This window comes from Heptranchias perlo, chromosome 31 (genome assembly GCF_035084215.1).
Source record: "Heptranchias perlo isolate sHepPer1 chromosome 31, sHepPer1.hap1, whole genome shotgun sequence".
In the NCBI taxonomy this organism is placed as follows: Eukaryota; Metazoa; Chordata; class Chondrichthyes; order Hexanchiformes; family Hexanchidae; genus Heptranchias; species Heptranchias perlo.
In genome coordinates this window covers 34773665-34793139 of record NC_090355.1, presented here as the reverse complement: position 1 = coordinate 34793139, position 19475 = coordinate 34773665, and the positions used below count along the sequence as shown (strand labels likewise).

Genomic DNA, 19475 nt, shown 5'->3' with positions numbered 1-19475 from the left:
TTAAATTTCCAAACGTTTATTTAGAACAAAAAATTTGTTACAAGACACAAATCTTAAATCAAAAAAAAAATCGGGAATCATTTTATAAATTGGGTTTTGAAATGTTAAAAAAAAAAATCATGATTGCACCCAATTACTATCGAATACATTGACAACAGCCCGTCTTGGAAAAACAATTTTTTTTTTTAAAAAAGCACAAGTTTAGAAATAAGTCTTTCACTAGCAATGGTCAGGACATCAAGCAATTCGCCCGTGATTTCAGTCACCACACAGTTCTGTTGGGAACGGTCACTTACAATAGCTTACATGGTCAGTGTCGATTCCCGTCTGTAGACAAACGATCATCCTCCTTTCACAGTTGGGTCACACAAGGTGGCTGCAATCGGGGTCAATCTTATCGACCAACTGGATCAGGGAAATGCAGCACGGTACATCGGGGGGAATGCAGGGATATAGGGATATAGCAAGCGGCCCAACACCATTCGCTGCCGTTTGGTCTGGTTTATATATTCTGCTCCTTGTGGGTATACGGCAGTGAAATTCCACCAAACCGATAACTAAATCAAAGCCCTGTCACTCCTCCTCTAGGTTACTAACCTACAGACGCGGAATGTGATCACCCCATCGCCACCACTGGATTAGCGCCTCTGCTAAAGTAGCAGCAGAAGGAATTTCAGGTGGTTGTGAAGCATTCATATAGGAGCATCCTGCAGCAGAATTCGAGAGCCTATGTGCTATTAGATTAGTTATTCTTGGGCTTTAAAAACAAAACTTTCAAGGTTAGTTTAATGCTTTGTGGTAACTCCTAGTTTAAGTTTAGAGGGTATTTGATTGGGTTTAATATCTGTGTTGTGTGCTGGTGGCGATGGTCACTGCCATCAGTATCTTTGTTACTCGAGGACTGAATGGAAGTCTAGAATTTACCATCGATCGCTGGGAAATTCGATTCCAGTGCATCTCATCAAAAGCGCACTTACTTCCTGCAAAGTAAAAACAGAAGGGTCTCACTGTTATTTTGGGTATTTAGCTCAGCGTTCTGGTGGTCAAGTGTTGCCGGGTGGTTTTATAGGCCGCACAGTCACTCCTATCAAAGTGACAAAGCCAACAATGTCTGAGGGGTAGGTAAACAGAATGCTTTTCTGCTTTTCACCCAGGGACAGTACCAGGTGTGGGTGTAGCATATGTAACACATTGGACTAAACTCGGAATAAAAGCCAACCACCCCCGCCCCCACCCAACCTCGACCCCAGAATAAACTCTCCCGTTTCCAACAGCTCCGCACTTTTATACATCAGCAGCCAGTCTGCAAGATTAGTGTACGAGTTGAGGTCAGTTTTGTACAGGGCGGACTTATGCCCATTGGTTGCAGAAACGAGGCTTCCCCAGACTCCCCACAATTAGGATCCTGAGAAGACCCAATTCTCCTCTACAAGACCCAGGCTTGCTTAGCAACAACCCAGGCCCCAGATAAAGTGACCATGTCCTAAATACACATCATCTGACTGTCAGTTTGTCAAAGGGTTACCCTTTGCACAAAAGATCATCAAATCAAAAGAATCAGACTAAAGGTGCACAGAGCAACAGGAGAGGGAGCAACTGGGGAGGAGAGGGGGAGGGTGAAAGGAAGAGGGAGAGGGATGGAAAGGGGGAGGGAGCAACAGGCTTCTACAATCCCCATTTCCGTTTGGCTCAGTGTCGCTAATGTTAGAATGTAGAATAAAGAATTTCTTTCTTTTTGGAAAAAAAACAAAATGCCAATATCTGTTTGAGTTCTCAAACGAGCCAGTTGTTCATCACAGATCTAACTAACCAGTGAGAAAAATAAAAATCAGCTTTTACACTCACATCACGAGTGTTTTTTTTTAAAAAACGAATTTCTTTTTCTAAAGTGCAACATGATCCCTTATAATCTCTCTGGCTGCTACGGAAGTAACCTTTCCATGTCAAATACCTGACTGTCAATTCCCGAACTCTCTCCTCCCTTCCAATTTTTTGTTTAAACCTGTATCATTAAAAAAATCTCACGCTACTACAATTTGAAAGAAGGTCCCTTTCCGTACTGCCCCTCCCTAAAATAAAAACCAAGTTCCCGAATCAGATGCAATAATGTCACATTTCACTGGCACTGTGTTTAAACTGGTTCAGTCCAGCACCCACACAATTCTAACATGCAGTAGAAAGCTAACAGCAAGCTGCGTCAACACTGACTGTTGTCACAGGGGGGGGTTTCTAGGCTATCGACGTGCCTTTGACAGTCTGCAAAAAAAAAATTAATTGAATTTAAAAAACGTGTTTTTTTTTGTTGTTTCCTTTTCCACTCCTTCGAGGTCCGCACCAAGGTCGTGTCCCCAGTGAAAAATGCCAACTTCACATCACTGCATTTTGGTGCCCAGCTTCCGTTGTCTGTTCCTGAGGATGAAGGCAAATAAAAAAAAAAGGAATTTAAACTCAGCCCTGGAAATCAGGCAGCAATCGTATTTTCTTTTTTTTGATCAAAGCTACAACAATGAGGAGGAAGTCAGGGGAACCTGGAGGGAAATAAACACTCAGAGCATATAAAACTCCTCAACCCTCCTGCCAATTCGAGTAGAAAGGTACGGTATAACAACAACTTACATTTATACAGCACCTTTAACGGAGTAAAACGTCCCAAGGCACTTCACAGGAGCGTAAATCAGACAAAAATGGACACCGAACCACATTAAGAGATATTAGGACGGGTGACCAAAAGCTTAGTCAAAGAGGTAGGTTTTAAGGAGCGTCTTAACTGAGGAGAGGGGGTAAGAGAGGTTTAGGGAAGGAATTCCAGAGCTTAGAGCCTAGCAGCTGAAGGCGCAGGTGGGGCAATGAGAAGAGGAACATAACTTTAAATCATGTGCTTGAGAGTCCAGATTCCTCAATGGCAGTGGTGAGGTGGTCAGGGAGAACAGGACAGCACACCCAACGATACAGAACCCAAACAAACAAATGGGGCTTTAGGACATGGCACAGAAATGCAAGGAGGAAATCAGAAAGAGCGTGTCACATGGCTACATAACCCCAGATGCTACCGTGGAGTAAGAATAACCGATAGATGGGGAATTGGAAAGTTTGGCAAGATGCAGGATCTCACCTGCAATTTCTAACAAAGTGAGTTGTAAACCTCAAACAGTACTGCTGGGAGACCAGGCCTGGCTGGCCTCCCACTTTCCACCCTTCATAAACTTTAGTTCATCCAAAACCCTTTTGCCCATATCTTAACTTGCACCAAGTCCCGTTCACCCATCACACCAGTCAACGCTGACCTACAATGGCTCCCAGTCAGACAACGCTTCGATTTTAAAATTCTCATCCTGGTTTTCAAATCCCCCGTGGCCTCGCCCTTCCCTATCTCTGTAACCTCCTCCAGCCCTACAACCCTCAGATCTCTGCACGCCTCCAATTCTGGCCTCTTGCACATCCCCGATTTTCATCGCTCCATGGCCAGGCCATCAGCTCTGGAATTCCCTCCCTAAACCTTTCTGCCTCTCTCTCCTCCTTTAAGACGCTCCTTAAAACCTACCTCTTTGACCAAGCTTTTGGTCCAACAATGCAGCACTCCCTCAGTACTGCACTGCAGTGTCAGCCTAGATTACGTGTGCAAGTCTTTGGAGTGGGACTTGAACCCACAACCTTCTGACTCAGAAACGAGAGTGCTACCCACTGAGCCACAGCTGACGCTTCTGTTTTGTCCCATTGGAGATCGAGGGTACAGTCTGTAATTGGATAAGTAGAAACACAAGCCATGTTGATTTCTCAGTTGCTTGGTTTGTAGATCCTTAAACGTGGGGCGAGTTTCCATGTGAGTCAGACACCCGACTGACCAAAAACAAAAGTGGCATCTGAGTGATACTGACAATTAAAGTGTACGCCTTTAATATATAAAAGATTCCCCTTCCCAGCAAGAAGAATCTTGCAAGCAACAGTTGGTTTCCTTTACAACAACTTGCATTTAGGTAGCGTCTTTAACATAGTAAAACATCCCAAGGTACTTAATACAAGAACAATGAGTTTATATTATATAAGGGTCACGGAACCAAGGCAGGTGGATGAAGTTAAGATACAGATCAGCCATGATCTAATTGAATGGCGGAACATGCTCGAGGGGCTGAATGGCCTACTCCTATTCCTATATTCAAATCAGCAAGGAGACAGGTGCGCAGAGTTCACCATTCTTACCGTGCTTCTGACCTTGTGACCGTGTACTCAAACCAGAGGATGTTTGGAATCAGACTCGTGTCCCGTATCAGGAAAAACTCAGAGATTGGCCTGAATTGTGAGAAAAGGAGACACGAAAAGAAAGTGTTTGAATCATTGAGGTCTGATGCTAGTCTAAAACGCAGCAAAGAATTCAACCTGATGAAGACAGTTCCAATGAAGGGTTACACCCGAAACATTAAACCATCTTTCTATTTCAGGCGCTATCAACCTGCTGTGCTTTTTGACATAATCAATGTATTTTTCGTGGGAGGGACTTTGACAGTCAGTGGCCCTGAGGCCTGGTTCTAGCCCAGTCCCTTTTATATACTCACTGCAAAGGAGAGCTAAATAAACAAATTCTGGGAAAGGGGGCAAAAGTGTATAAGATTTTAAAAATATATTGTTCTAGTGTGCCAATTTAATCAGGATTTCAAATAAAACTGGAGCAGAACATGTGATTATAATGAAGTCCGAACATCTAAAATTAAGAGCTTCTTATTGTCTCCATGTAATACGTAAAGGTTAAGGACACTTACCATGAAGCTATCCTGGGGAATAGTGGTGTTAGTACCTCTTGTGTAAAGATAAACCAGACTGCTCCCATTACCCCACCTGCTACAACTCCGTATATCACCTGGCTCCAGGAATGGTACATCAAATAGACTCTGCAAGACCAAACACAACATTCCTTTAAAGAATGAGTCATAGAATCTTACAGCACAGAAGGAGGCCATTTGGCCCATCGTGCCTGTGCCAGCTCTTTGAAAGAGCTGCCCAATTAGTCCCACTCCCCTGCTCTTTCCCTATAGCCCTGCAAATGATTCCTTTTCAAGTATTTATCCAATTCCCTTTTGAAAGTTATCATTGAATCTGCTTCCACCACCCTTTCAGACAGTGCATTCCAGGTCATAACTCACCGCGTAAATTTTTTTTCCCCTCATCACCCCCTGGTTCTTTTGCCAATTATCTTAAATCTGTGTCCTCTGGTTACAGACTCTCCTACCAGTGAAAACAGTTTCTCCTTATCTACTCTATCAAAACCCTTCGTGATTTTGAACACCTCTATTAAATCTTCCCTTAACCTTCTCTGCTCTGAGAGCAATCCCAGCTTCTCCACATAACCAAAGTCTCTCATCCCTGGTATCATTCCAGTAAATCTCCTCTGCACCCTCTCCAAGGCCTCAATATTCTTTAGAATTAATATAGACATGGTATGTATGTATGTATGTATGTATGTATGTATATATATATATGCATATATGCTGCATTTGGTCTGTCACCCTCCAGACTGCACACTGCTACAAATGCAAAATAAATCTTTAAACAAAAAGGACAGCAAGAAAGCCAGTCACTTAATGTTGGGTGCTCCTGACCTGGAGCCTGAAACTCCACAATTCCCAGTCTGCTCCCTCACCAAGCAATTGAACTCTGACTGTCCCAAGACTGTGTTTACTTAACAATAAGGCTTTGTGGCCTGAAAGGGACACCACTGCACCTTTAGCTACAGAATAATACATTGTCCATCACATGGTATAACACCCTTACCCTTATAAAACAGTGCGACACCCAACTTACCGTGAGCAACACCTCGGGGAATCTGCTGGTATACAAAAGGAAGCACTACCTACCTACTATACGACACAAGCAAGGCCACAGTCAGCAGACATATGGATAAAACGTGCCTCCACAACAGGTCTAAACATCTGGCGTTGTTTGTTTGGTGCATTCTGAGAAAAGGAACAAATATGTTTTTTTTAAAATGTTGACATTTTTCACCTCATAATTTACAACAACTTGCATTTACACAGCACCTTTAACGTAGTAAAAAATCCCAAGGTGCTTCACAGGAGTGTTATCAAACAAAATTTGACACCGAGTCACATAAGGAAATATTAGGACAGGTGATCATAAGCTTGGTCAAAGGGGTAGGTTTTAAGGAGCGACTGAAAGGAGGAGAGGTAGAGAGACGGAGAGGTTTAGGGAGGGAATTCCAGAACTTAGGGCCTAGGCAGCTGAAGGCACGGCCGCCAATGATGCGCAAGAGGCAGAGGCAGGGTTGTAGGGCTGGAGGAAGTTACAGAGATAGGGAGGGGTGAGGCCATGGAGGGGTTTGAAAATGAGGATGAGAATTTTAAAAGAGGCATTCTGGGACCGGGAGCCAGTGTAGGTCAGCGAGCACAGGGGTGATGGGTGAATGGGACCTGGTGCGAGTTAGGATATGGGCAGCAGTTTTGGATGAGCTCAAGTTTATGGAGGTGGAAGATGGGGGGCCAGCCAGGAGAGCATTGGAATAGTCCAGTCTGGAGGTAACAAAGGCATGATTGAGAGTTTCAGCAACAGATGAGCTTAACTCTTAACTCTTTTCATAGAATCTTACAGCACAGAAGGAGGCCATTCAGCCCATCATGCCTGTGCCAGCTCTTTGAAAGAGTTATCCAATTAGTTCCACTCTGCTGCTTTTTCCCATATTCCTGCAAATGTTTTCCTTTTCAACTATTTATCCAATTCCCCTTTGAAAGTTACTATTGAATTCCTTTCAGATGGTGCATTCCAGATCATAACAACTCACTGCATTAAAAAATTCTCATCATCTCCCCACTGGCTCTTTTGCCAATTATCTTAAATCTGTGTCCTCTGGTTACCGACCCTTCTGCCAGTAAAAAGTTTCTCCCTATCTACTCTATTCTAATTAGTATCTTATACACCTCTACAAAGTCTATTATTCAATTTCTTTCAAGGCTGAAGAGTTCACATTTTTCTAACCTTCATACAAAGCAGAGAACGTGTAATACTGCATCTTAAAACATATGCAAGAGACATACATACCTTAAATAAAGGAAAAGGAGTGAGTAGATGGAAAAGAACCATATGAACTGGGAATGACTGGAGGGCATCCCATACTCTGTAAACACGTTACTATGGCCACCTGCGTGTAAAAGTAATTAAGGAACATTTACAAAATATGAAATAATAGATCCTATCTTACACGTGTGCATAAGTTGAATGCTCATTAGGGAGAGCGCTCAGTTAGGATAAAGTACTCCAAGTACAGACAGGTCCATCCCCCAATAACGTGCCTAAAGCACAATGTTAGAAGACTCCACCCCACACTGCACGATGATTGAATGGAGCAGGGGAAGTAATGGAAGATTGTTCAGATTTTCAATCTTTCCGGTATTTGGTTTCAATAAACATTTTGACAAAAGGTTGTGTCTGAAAAGGCTGCCTGGCTGTAATTATTCTTCACTCTGATTTTACAAGGTCCTTTTTTTTTTAGGATCCCAGGCAACGAAGGAAACAGGCAGCCCGGTTATAATTAGTCTCTGAACACACAGGACACCCACAAAACATGAACATTTGTGTTTTGTGACTTTGATCGGATAATATGACACCATGAAATTCCACTCCACAGATATCACCACCACAAGTAGCAGACTGCCAGCAGCACTGCCCATTCAGTGTGTGTCAGGAATGGAAATTCCCCAGTGTCACATTAGGGTCAGCTGCTCAAACTGCCTCTACACAGCCATTTTTAACAATACAGAAATTTATTACAAGGGGAGGTGATAGAGACACCAAATAGATGCTCAGGCTAATCTTTAAAGGCCCAAGTGTGTTACAGAATCAATCCTAGAAGGGACTGTCCACAGCCAACTCCCAGCCTGGCTGTTGTAGAAACAACCCGTATTAATAACGGTGCTGTTCAGACAGAAGGTGCTGTTCTGCAGAGCAGTTTAAAGCCACCCTTTGCAGCTACTTTTTGTTGAGCACCAGTCTCTTTCGCAATTGCTGGCAGAGATAAGGTGGGAAAGTGGAGTTGAGGTAAAAATCAGATCAGCCATGATCTTATTAAATGGCAGAGCAAGCTCGAAGGGCCAAATGGCCTACGCCTGCTCCTATCTCTTATGGTCTTATATGCACAGGCCTGCATTAGCAAACCAGGAGGTGGCTGAAATCCATCTACTGTGGAGGAACACGGTGCTACATTTGCATCAGGAGTTAACCAACAGCAGTAAACTCCTACTCTAAATGGGGTATAACATTATGTGACAACTCAGTAGAATAATACTTACCCCATTAAACATCCTTTCAAAAATATTTTAATTTGAATATGGATTACAATAGCTTGAAGGAGTTACTAAACCAATTGTAAGGCAGCAGAATTAACAGAACAGTCATGCCAAAGTATGCCAGGTAAATAACTTAATCTCAGGTTAATCTCACTATCACCATCGGACTCAGTATCTACTCTGAGCCAATCATTATTCAGTTTTTAAAACAAAATTTAAAAGGTGAAAACTCTTGGTACCATAAATTCTGGTCTACAAGTCTATCCCGTATATTTACAGTACATTCAAATATGCAAGAAGATGTGACCCGCGCATCAGAAAGTACAACAATCTGATTTTCAACGAGAGCTCATTCCATATTCAGGAAGGATTGCCAACATTAAGTGCAGTGAGTGGCTCTTACCTTGGCACGGTCTGGGCTCTTTGATAATATTCTTAATTACCCAGTTGAAGCCTTCGTTTAGTACCAAACCACAGAGAAATGAAATCTGAAACAAACGAAAGTTGCAAAATGTAAACACTTCCAATGTTTTCAATGCACATGTCTTTGGAAACATCTCATTAGCCAACACCAGATTGATGTATGGCATGGCATTTCTTATGTTATTATGGTTTGGCTGCAGGCAACTTACTCTCTCCCACTGCTACAATTCTTACCATCCACTAATACATCCATAAAGGGAAAGAGACACTTACCAAAGTCCATCAATATCTGTAGGCAAAATAGTGCAAACTAAACAAGCGATTCCACAAAGGAATGTGAAATAGAGGTCACTCAGAATACTGAAATTATTAGTAGCCTTTATCATACACCTCGAACAGCCCCTTTATATTATAGCACTACTCCTGAAGCTTGAGCTTTAAGATAAACGAAGCACACCATTTTATTCCTAGCCGCTGGCAGGCTGGCTGGGCATTCACCCTACACGCAGAGCAGCAATGTGGGTTTTCGATCTCCGTCCTGTGCCGATCATCTCCAGCCATTGGGGAAGGTCCAGTTGCCGGAAAATTAATTTGTGAAATGCATTATTTTCAAACCACGCCCTCAGTTTTGTCTCTTAATGCCACTGCTGGAAAATCTGCCCCACAATGAGAATAGGATGGGAGTCCACATCAGTAGAACCTCTGGAGATTATAAAACAGCTTCTACATAGTTCTGTAGAGTATTTTTGTGTGGAACACTCATCATATTACATTGGAAAATGACCTCAAAGCCTTCATGCCACTATTTTGTTTTAAAAAGTACAGTGTGCGCAAATTTAGATTACTCCAAACAACTATTTCTAGTGCTACTCTTAACCCACTTACCTGCTCTACAGACACTCGACTGATAAGAATTTCCATATGGTTTATTTGGGAAGAGAAGAGCAATATGAACTGGTGCGCTGAATCGTTGAGTGCGGACCCATTCGCTATGAACGCGATATCAGAGACCCATGCACCTTCCATTTCTCTCAGTTCTTCACGTCCCCTCATATATTCCTCCTACAGGGAACGCTGGCAAGTGATCCATCCTCAAGCCTCTGCTGTTCCAAGACCACCCACTAATGAAGTGCAAGGAGGGGCCATTCATTTATAACAGGAGAAAAACGACTCCCACCAGTTTAAGATTGGGAACTCACTGTGTGCAGAAATCAAGTGGAATACAGTATATGAGGGCTATTGGTGACTAAATGAACTACATCATCTGAATAAATCAGATTTAGTAAGCTTTTTTTAAATTATCAAAAATTTATATTTAAGAGTTTATATTAGAAATTGCATTCATAAGATCAGGCATCATGTATAAAAACACAGACAAAAATCATCACTTTTAAGCAATGGTTGGGGAAACCAACATACACGCACATGGGTTGCATGATGCCAACACACACTGCAACAGAGCAATGGAATCAAAGCATTTTCCCTTGGCCCCACAGTGCAGGTTTATGATCTCAGCAGCTTCACAGTGGTGGAGAAGCAACTCGCCCAGACTCCACACCTTCCTCACCCCCTTCCTCCAGAGAACAAGGGAAGAGGGTGGGAACATACTGGAACCGAGACCATTCCATTGGTAACATTCGGAGTAACCATTCCCATTTAACAATGTGAGAAACATTAAAATGCAAGACTTACAGAGTGCAGCTCCCTCTTGAACACAATGAGCGTGATGAAACCAAAAAGGATAAATACTGGTACGAGACTTAAATATGCAAGAACCTTTCCTGTGAAGTCACCTGGAGAGCAAGAAAAATTACAGTATGTTTAGGGTAGTGCAACACAGCAATAAGGAAAAGAGACTGCAACTTTTAAAACATTATTTAACCCCTGCATTTTCTCCCCAGGATGCCTCGGATGTCCCATGACCAAGTGGGTAGATACCAGCATCCAGGGATCCAACAACGCTGCTCTGGGCCAGATCCTAGGAGTGAGACACCGATTTGAGACAACACTTTGATTGCTCCCTCCTCCACACTCTCCAGTGTCAGCCTAGGCTCAGTTGGTAGCATTCTCGCCTGAGTCAGAAGGTTGTGGGTTCGAGCCCCACTCAAGAGGCTTGAGCACAAAATCCAGGCTGACACTCCAGTGCAATACTGAGGAGCACTGCACCGTCGGAGGTGCTGTCTTTTGGATGAGACGTTAAACCGAAGCCCCGTCTGCCCTCTCAGGTGGACGCAAATGATCCAATGGCATTATTTCGAAGAATAGCAGAGGAATTCTCCCCGGTGTCCTGGCCAATATTTCTTCCTCAACCAACATCACTTTAAAAAAAAATGATCTGGTCATTTATCACATTGATGTTTATGGGAGCTTGCTGATGCATTTCCCTTCATTACAACAATGACTACACTTCAAAAAAGTAGTCACTAATAAATCCAATAGGGAATTCAGGAGAAATTCTTTACCCAAGAGAGTGGTTAGAACGTTGAACTCGCTACCACATGGAATAATTGAGGCGAATAGCATTGATGCACTTAAGGGGAAGCTAGATAAGCACATGAAGGAGAAAGGAATAGAAGGGTATGCTGATAGGGTGAGACGAAGTAGGGAGCGAGGAGGCTCGTGTGGAGCATAAACGCCGGCATGGACCAGTTGGGCCGAATGGCCTGTTTCTGTGCTGTACATTCTATGTAAGCACTTCATTGGCCGTAAAGCATTTTGAGACATCCTGAGGTCGTGGAAGGTGCTGTATAAATGCAAGTCTTTCTTTCTTTTCCCAGCACACCACTGCAGAGGTTGTGGGCTCTTATATCTTCCTGCATCAGCACAGCTGAGATAGGGAACTCAGCCAAGGGGGGGGTTCAAACCTTCATCCTTCCACTCTGGTACGCTATATATGCTACCTCACCAACCTCATACTGTAATCCTCTTAAATAACTTCTCAAAAACAATCCCAGTTACTGCAGTACTGATAACCAATTGCAGTGCATTTTTCTCTTGCCTCTGCCCCTTCTCGTATCACAGTTAACTCAGCCCTATGTCTCAAAGACAAAATTAACAGGGCAATTATACTGCTATGCAAAAAGAAAGATGGTGCAGTTGGTAAATGCACATCCAAGGGTGGAACCGAACTTTTCATTCAAGGAAGGCCCCAGGTTTGATCCATGAACTGTACTGAAGGCAACAGGGGTGCTGCAATTGCCTTTGGCAGCCCTAGGCTGGATAAAGGAAACACATAAATTGGCTAATGTTTCCACTTCCGGTCACTATCTAATACCATGTGCTAGAAAGTGTAGATGTCAGATGAGGAGAGGATCGGGCTTGGTTGCAATTCAATCTCCCGCCCCCAACCTCTCCTCCCCTCCCCCAGTGACTCTTGACAGGAGAGGGGAGTGGATGAGAGGAGAGAACTACAGCAAACAGAACTCATGACCAAAACTGCAGCAACTTCTCCCAATAAAAGCACGGCAATTTCTCCAGCAAAATGCAGTGAGTGGAGGATAGTTAGATACAAATTATGTGCGTAAAATCAATCCCAGTCACTTTAAGTAGTAAGCGTGATTGACGGGGGAATTACCCAATCATCTCCATTCTGGCCGGGGAATATTGGTGTCACTATACGCAGTCATCATTTGCTGCACCCCATTACATAGCTGAGAACAGATAACTCAGCACAGACCAGCAATCAACCTGGGGCCTTCCTTATCTTTATGGTTTGGTAGCACACTAGGAAGATGTTTTACCCACTGAGGTACAAGTTAACCTCTTGAAAATGTATATGAGTGCCCAGTGGTTGTGCATTCCTATACCCCATCTTTTAGTCGGCCAAAGCACAGGGAGTTAACAGTGAGGCTATTGCCTCGTCATGGTACCACCCACGGCCTGAGAAACTGTCAGACTGTGCAAGTGGCCGGGAATCTAATGCTGTAATTCCCCTTTTCAGGTAGCAGGCACACTGCTTTTCTTTTAACACTATCTTTCACGACTGCATATAGTGACACCACTATTCCCCGGCCAGAATGGAGATGATTGGGTAATTTTCCCGTCAATCACACTTACTGCTTTAAGTGACGGATTGATTTCACGCACATAATTTGTATCTAACTATCCTCCACTCACTGCATTTTGCTAGAGAAATCGCCGTGCTTTTATTGGGAGAAGTTGCTGCAGTTGGTCATGAGTTCTGTTTGCTGTAGTTCATACTCTTTAAATAGATTCTGTAGACTGTTTGCTGAGTAAATAGACTTTGTTTACTGTAACATAGAACATTTGCTGTGAATCATGCCCTAAGTCCCACCCGCCTCCAACTCGTTGGCTGACACAGTGGTGTCACCAGAGTCTGGCAAATGACCTCAAAACCCCTGTGCTAGGGAAGAGAAAAATCAGGCCCAATGGCTGTTCAGCGACCCTTGCAGGAAAGCATCATGCGCAGATGTTGGGTGAGCAGCCAAACAGCTTCTGACACTCACTGTTTAGGCTCATACCCAAACAATGGTCACTTAGCTGAATTGCTGGCAGCTGCACTGGACCATACCCCAAAGTATTTATCCAATTCCCTTTTGAAAGTTACTATTGAATCTGCTTCCACCGCCCTTTCAGGCAGTGCATTCCAGATCATAACGATGCACTGCTTAAAAAAATTCTCCACATCTCCCCTCTGGTTCTTGAGAATTTTTTTTACGCAGCGAGTTGTTATGATCTGGAATGCACTGCCTAAAAGGGCGGTGGAAGCAGATTCAATAACAACTTTCAAAAGGGAATTGGATATATAGTTGAAAAAGAGAAATGTGCAGGGCTATGGGGAAAGAGCAGGGAGAGTGGGACTAATTGGATATCTCTTTCTAAGAGCCGGCAGAGGCACGATGGGCCCAATGGCCTCCTTCTGTGCTGTGTGAGTCTATGATTCAAAGATGGAATCCCTCAATTAACCTAGATTCTGGCCGTAGTCAAGCTGCTATGGGGAGGCCCAGTGGTTGGGGCTGTATCATTAATTCTGTGGCTCCCACGAGGGCTGGGGAGGAAGTCCAAGGAAATTTCGGAGCAGAATCTGTGTAGACGAGACTACAGGTCACCTACCCTCTCAGGGAGGCCAAAGAGCCGAAAAATAATTAACGGGCAAACAATTTTTTTTAAAAACAAAACATATCCTCTATAGGCACAGCTTCTGAAAATGTTACGTTTCACTTTTTGTTTTTAACCCACTCAATTTTTTAAACTGATACGTTTTCCCCTGCTAAATCAAACCTCCGAGTTCATTCCTTCTCTCTGGGGCAAACAGTGCTAGCTGAAATCAGAGATAGACACACGCACACAGTGAAAAAGGTCCTCCCACACAGAGTGCTACAATGAGATTCTGATCCCTCTTGGCTTTCTCCCTCCACGTTTCCCTTAAAGACTTTTCCTTTGAGCAAGAGAAATAGATTCTCCTATCCTTGCACTTCCTTTCCCAATGGTCTTCAACTACCGTTAATTTAATCAAAGCTTTGGGCCTACTACACAGCACCTCTAATGAAATTTGCAGCTTTGCATTCAGCCTCACAATATATGAGAGGATTTCAAAATAGGATCCCTCTACCTTTTAAACTGTGATTTTAAAAAAACCTTATAAACATTTTATCACCATCACATGATAAGATTTGGATCATTGAGTCTGCCTATTCCTGGATCAGCAATTGTTGCCCAATTACGAACACCAGTTACTTCTTTCTGTGCAGGATTTACACAAGGCTAGGAGTGCTGAACTGAAGGTTGATTGACTCGCTGCCAGCTCCCGCCCTTTGCTAATCATTAAGTGTTAGTCCTGGGCAGGTTTAGAGATTACCCGGTTTGTGCAAGGGAGAAGGCAGGGAGCTTTCTTTAGAACTGTCCATTCCCACATTTGTACTTATTGCTAGGTTCTAGATCACTAGATGGAATGACTGTCAACAGGCAAATGATTAGTCTGTGCGAGTTGAATCTAAAAACCCAGTGAAGAGTAGTAAAATCACATTTGAAAGTCAGGTCATTAACCTGCTACCATTCAAGCTCCAGCACATTAGTAGGATGTGGATTTATGCCAGCAACTCCCCACAGGATGATTCCCTGTATAACAACTAGCATTTATATAACGCCATTAACATAGAAAAATATCCCACGGCACTTCATAAAGATGTAGCAAGACCAGTATTTATTGCCCACCCCTACTTGCCCCTCGAGAAGGTGGTGGTGGGCCTTCTTCTCGAATCACTGCAGTCCATGTGGTGAAGGTGCTCCCACAGTGCTGTTGGGTCAGGAGTTCCTGGATTTTGACCCAACGACGATGCAGGAACGGCCGATATATGTCCAAATTGGGATATTGTGTGACTTGGGAGGGGAACTTGTCCTTCTAGGTGATGGAGATCGCAAGTTTGGAAGATGGTGTTGAAGAAACATTAGGAGAGGTGACCAAAAACTTGGTCAAGGAGATGGATTTGAGGGGTTTGGGGAGAGAATTCCAGAGTGTGGGGCCTAGGTTGCTGAACACACGGCCACCAATGATGGGGCAAAGGGGAGGGGGGAATCCACAAGAGGCCAGAGTCATAGAAGTGGAGAGTTCAGGTGCTAGGTAGTAGTACTGGAGGAGGTTACAGAGATAGAGGGGAGTGATGCCATGGAATGATTTAAACACATTAGCCAACCTGCAGTAGGAAGACACATGAAGGCCAGACAATTGCCCACAGCGAGGGAAGGTTGGGAAGTGGGCAATAAGTCACTCAGCCATTTTCATGCACCTCCCCATGGCCAGTTACAGAACGACGCTGTCAAAGGCCTGGGAATTGGCTACTCAAGTTTGTTCTCAAATAATCAAAGATGGGAAAGGGGGGAAAGAAATGACTTTTAAAAAAAAACCTTTGACTAAATAAAACAAAAACTGACAAAGCAGGAACATTTACAAACTGGACAACTTGTTGAAATACTTCAATATTGTTAATTTTTCTCTGATTGTGTTAAAGGCTTATGAAATACGAGTGTTCTATGGTCTACTGAATCATTAAAAATTACAAAACAGAAGGAGGCCATTTGGTCCACTGAACCTGTGCCTGCTCATCAACTGGAGCTATCTACTCGAATCCAGCTTTCCTCTCCCATATCCTTTTAAAGTCTTTCTTTTCAAATACATGTAGTCTCTGCCAATAGGCACGTGGTGAACTATGCCAAGTTCTAATAACTCTTCGTGTGAATAAAATTCTTCCAACTCCTGCCTTCGATCTGCTCCCATGTTACTGATTTGCCAACCAGCATAAACAATCATTCACTATTTACTGTCCCCTGAAATTCTGAAAAACTCAATTAACCTTCTCTGTTCCACTGAAAATGCCCCAATTTTTCAAGCCTTGCTTCAAAATCATAATCCGTCATTCCTGGCATCATTCAAGTGAACTTTGCAGTACCATTTCCATGGCTCCAATATCCTTCCTACAATGGGATGCCCAGAACTGCAGGCAACTGTGGACGAAACAATATCTTCTACAAATTTGACATCACTTCCTTGTTTTGGTATCTAATGCCCCCATTGTTTTGGATACATTAAAATATACAACGATCTGCTATGCTTTGCTGCGCTTTCACATTTTATCTACACATTGTGTGTACTTATTCTAATTGCAAGGCCCAACTGAAAATATGCCTTGGGGGGGGGGGGAAAGAGAACAGGGGCGGGGGCAGGGAAGCTGCATACAATTCTCTTTCCTTCTCAGGTCGCCTAGAGGGGAAGCATCATCATGGAGAGATATTAGCCAGAATTCCTCCCTCATCTCAAAACTTTTATCTGTTTTGTTTTCAGAATCGTCATTTACTGGGCTCATCCATGTGGGGGGGGGGGGGGGGGGGGGAACAGGCAGACTTCATCCTTCATATCACCATTTTCTCTTCAAAATAACTATTTACTCCCACACACAGCTATGAAAATTAACAGCAGAAATTGGCTGTGCTCTTCTGAACAAAATCTCAATCTATAAATCATACCTGCAGCTGGCTAGTCAGTATATTTATGAACAAGTCAGCTTGCTACTCATTACAGTTTACACCCATAGCATGTGGAGCAGCCTAGAAAAATGCAGGAAAACTGAAGCAATTAGACATCATTGGCGAGCAGACAGAAGTGGTGGATGAATTTGTATACCTAGAACTTTTTATCCCAAGGGGACACAAGAATGAGGTGATCGGATACACTGCTCTGCCTGGAAGTGTTTATGATCAGCTACTGACCCAGAATGCTGGATGCTTTTTGAACATGCTGTACAAGCAACATGTTAGGTATCAGCTGGGAAGACAGAGTAAACAACAATGAAGTAATGACAGGAGTGGCCTGGATCCAACAAAGCAAGTTACAGCAAAAGCAGTGACACAGGTAGGGATGTACAGCTGAACATCAGCACACTGAGGAGGTAATGGAATCGGCCTCAGCTAGCAACACATGGTAGGCTAAAGATGAAATTGTCTATGGGAAGAAAGGAAAAAAACTTGCATTTATATAGCATTTTTCACAATCTCAGGACATTCCAGAATGATTTACAGCCAATGAAGTAATTTGGAAGTTTAGTCACTAGTAACATAGGGAAACACAGCAGCCAATTTGCACGCAGCAAGATCCCACAAACAGAAATTAAATAAATGACCAAATAATCTGTTTTAATGATGTTGGTTCAGGGATAAATATTGGCTAGGACACCAGGAAAACTCCCCTGATCTTCTTCGAAATAGTGGGAACTTTTACGTCTAACCGAGAGGGCAGATGGGGACTTGGTTTAACATCTCATCCATAAGACTGCACCTCCGACAGCACTTCAGTACAGCACTGAAGTGTCAGCCTGGATTATATGCTCAGGTCTCTGGAGTAGGACTTGAACCCACAACTTTCTGACTCAGATGCAAGAGTGCTACCCTCTGAACCAAGGCTGACAACTAGACCGGACAATAGGGAGTCCATAGTGATACGACGTCAAGATCTTGTGTCTATGTTCAGACTGGTTCTAACTGACTGATTAGGTTGGTTGACGAATTTCTGTATTTATTTTGCTTTATAAATAAGATAAAGGCTCTGAATAGGTGTTTTGGGGCGAGTTTTATTTATCTTCCTTCCCTTTTTCAGACCTCTGCCACACTACACTGCTGTGAAAGTGAGCAAGCAACCTACTCCCAAACCTACTCTGCAAATGAATTCTTACTTGGCACTTCTCCCAACCCTCTCCACAGTGCAGCAGAGACTGGAAACTCATGTTGGGGAATCAGTGTGTCGACCTGACCTCCTACTGTTGCTTGGTGTAGCAGATTGTGCACCAAAGCTTTACACCACTTAAAACATTCAAACCCAATTAAGGTGTATTATTGCTGTTTATTCCCTTTTTTTTAAAGCTTCAAGTGTAGTAAAAGCCACTCTCATTTTCAACACCAAGGGCCAACAAATCAATCACTAATTTATGGTCAAAAGATTAAAATTTCAAACTAGTACATCAAGAGTTACATTTGGTTAGACTTCTGCCAGTATCTCAGCCTCCACTGAGATAATACAATTAAGCTCAGATTGTTCAAATGTGTCAGCTGTGGCTCAATGAAAGCACTCTTGCCTCTGAGTCAGAAGGTTGTGAATTCTGTCAGAGGAAACGTCTTGTAGATGAAATGTTATACTGAGGCCCCGTCTACCCTCTCGGGCGAACGTAAAATATCCCATGGCACTATTTCAAAGAAAAGCTGGGGCGTTCTCTCCGGTGTCCTGGCCAATATTTATCCCTCAACCAACATCACTAAAAACAGATGATTTGTCATCATCTCATTACTGTTTCTGGGACCTTACTGCGCGCAAATGGGCTGCCACGTTTCCTACACTGCAACGGTGACTATATGTCAAAAGTATTCAATTGGCTGTAAAGCTCTTTTGGGACATCCTGAGGTCAAGAAAGGCAGTGTAGTTCTTTCTTTCTTATAATTATACTCTCCAAGTCCATAAAATGTTGCAACACAGAAACAGGCCATTTATTCTGCAGGGGGTTTTCTCCACATGATCCAGTTGGGCTAATCCCAGTCTCTTGCTCACTCTCCCACACCTTTTACTGTTCCACTTTATCAAATTCCCTTTTAAAAATTACAGATTTCAATGAGACTAAGGCTTCAATATATTCAGTACAAAACACTAATCAATCTTTTTAAGATTATAATATAAAAGGCAATAACTGACTCCTAAACCTCTAGCAATGTAGTCACTATAATCTCTCACATTTTAAGTCCTTGCTATGAATATTTTCACCATGACAGCTCCTTGCTGCCCCAGCGCTCGGACGCACTGCGCATGCGCCACAGAACGGGCCGCCAGCCCGCGCGTGCGCTATAGGGGCCTGGGCCCTGCCGAGCATGCGCACCTCGGTCTGAGTTCGGGACAATATTCGGCACTGATGCGCGAGTAATTGCGAGGCTGGACGGACAGAAACGAGGAGCGCATTATTTTGCAGCAACCACCCAGCGGAAGCGCTCATTCTTCCTCCTCCTCTTACCCCCCACCCCCCAAACAACAAGGCCTGCAAACAAGGCTGCGATTTCTCCCCTGCACCGCTCGCTCGCTCGCTGTTATTTTTCCTCGCTCGCAGAAATTTCTAAAGGAAGCCGAGAAACGTTCTTGCGCAGCTCCTGCAAGGAGAAGGTATTTTTTTTTTTTACCTGGGGGATATTCGACGTGTGTGAGGGAGAGCGGCTGCCACCGCTCCTTCTCCACAGCAACCGAGCACTTTCCAACCGCCGCCATCTTTACCGCATCAC

At 43.5% G+C, this 19475-nt stretch overlaps 1 protein-coding gene across 2 annotated transcripts; it reads right to left on the bottom strand.

Moving 5' to 3' along the window:
• Positions 1–19475, bottom strand: dolpp1 (dolichyldiphosphatase 1). Of its 2 annotated transcripts, none has more exons than XM_067969973.1 (8): positions 19377–19475; positions 10404–10504; positions 8692–8776; positions 7045–7144; positions 5847–5945; positions 4755–4883; positions 4198–4287; positions 1–2409 (listed from the first exon to the last, which is right to left on the bottom strand). In XM_067969973.1, the coding sequence occupies exons 1-8, from the start codon at positions 19459–19461 to the stop codon at positions 2373–2375; spliced, it is 726 nt and encodes a 241-aa protein (XP_067826074.1). In that variant the 5' UTR covers positions 19462–19475; the 3' UTR covers positions 1–2372. The 2 variants fall into 2 exon arrangements, with proteins under 2 accessions (XP_067826074.1, XP_067826075.1); XM_067969974.1 differs by lacking the exon at positions 19377–19475 and adding an exon at positions 9597–9909 and having other exon boundaries at positions 10404–10494.

Coding starts and splice junctions, on each gene's coding strand:
- dolpp1 (XM_067969973.1), bottom strand. CDS start 19,461: ATGGCGGCGGTTGGAAAGTGCTCGGTTGCTGTGGAGAAGGAGCGGTGG. Junction 8,777..10,403: donor TCAAGAGGGAGCTGCACTCT/GTAAGTCTTGCA, acceptor CGTTTGTTTCAG/ATTTCATTTCTCTGTGGTTT. Junction 7,145..8,691: donor AGAGCCCAGACCGTGCCAAG/GTAAGAGCCACT, acceptor TTTTACACGCAG/GTGGCCATAGTAACGTGTTT.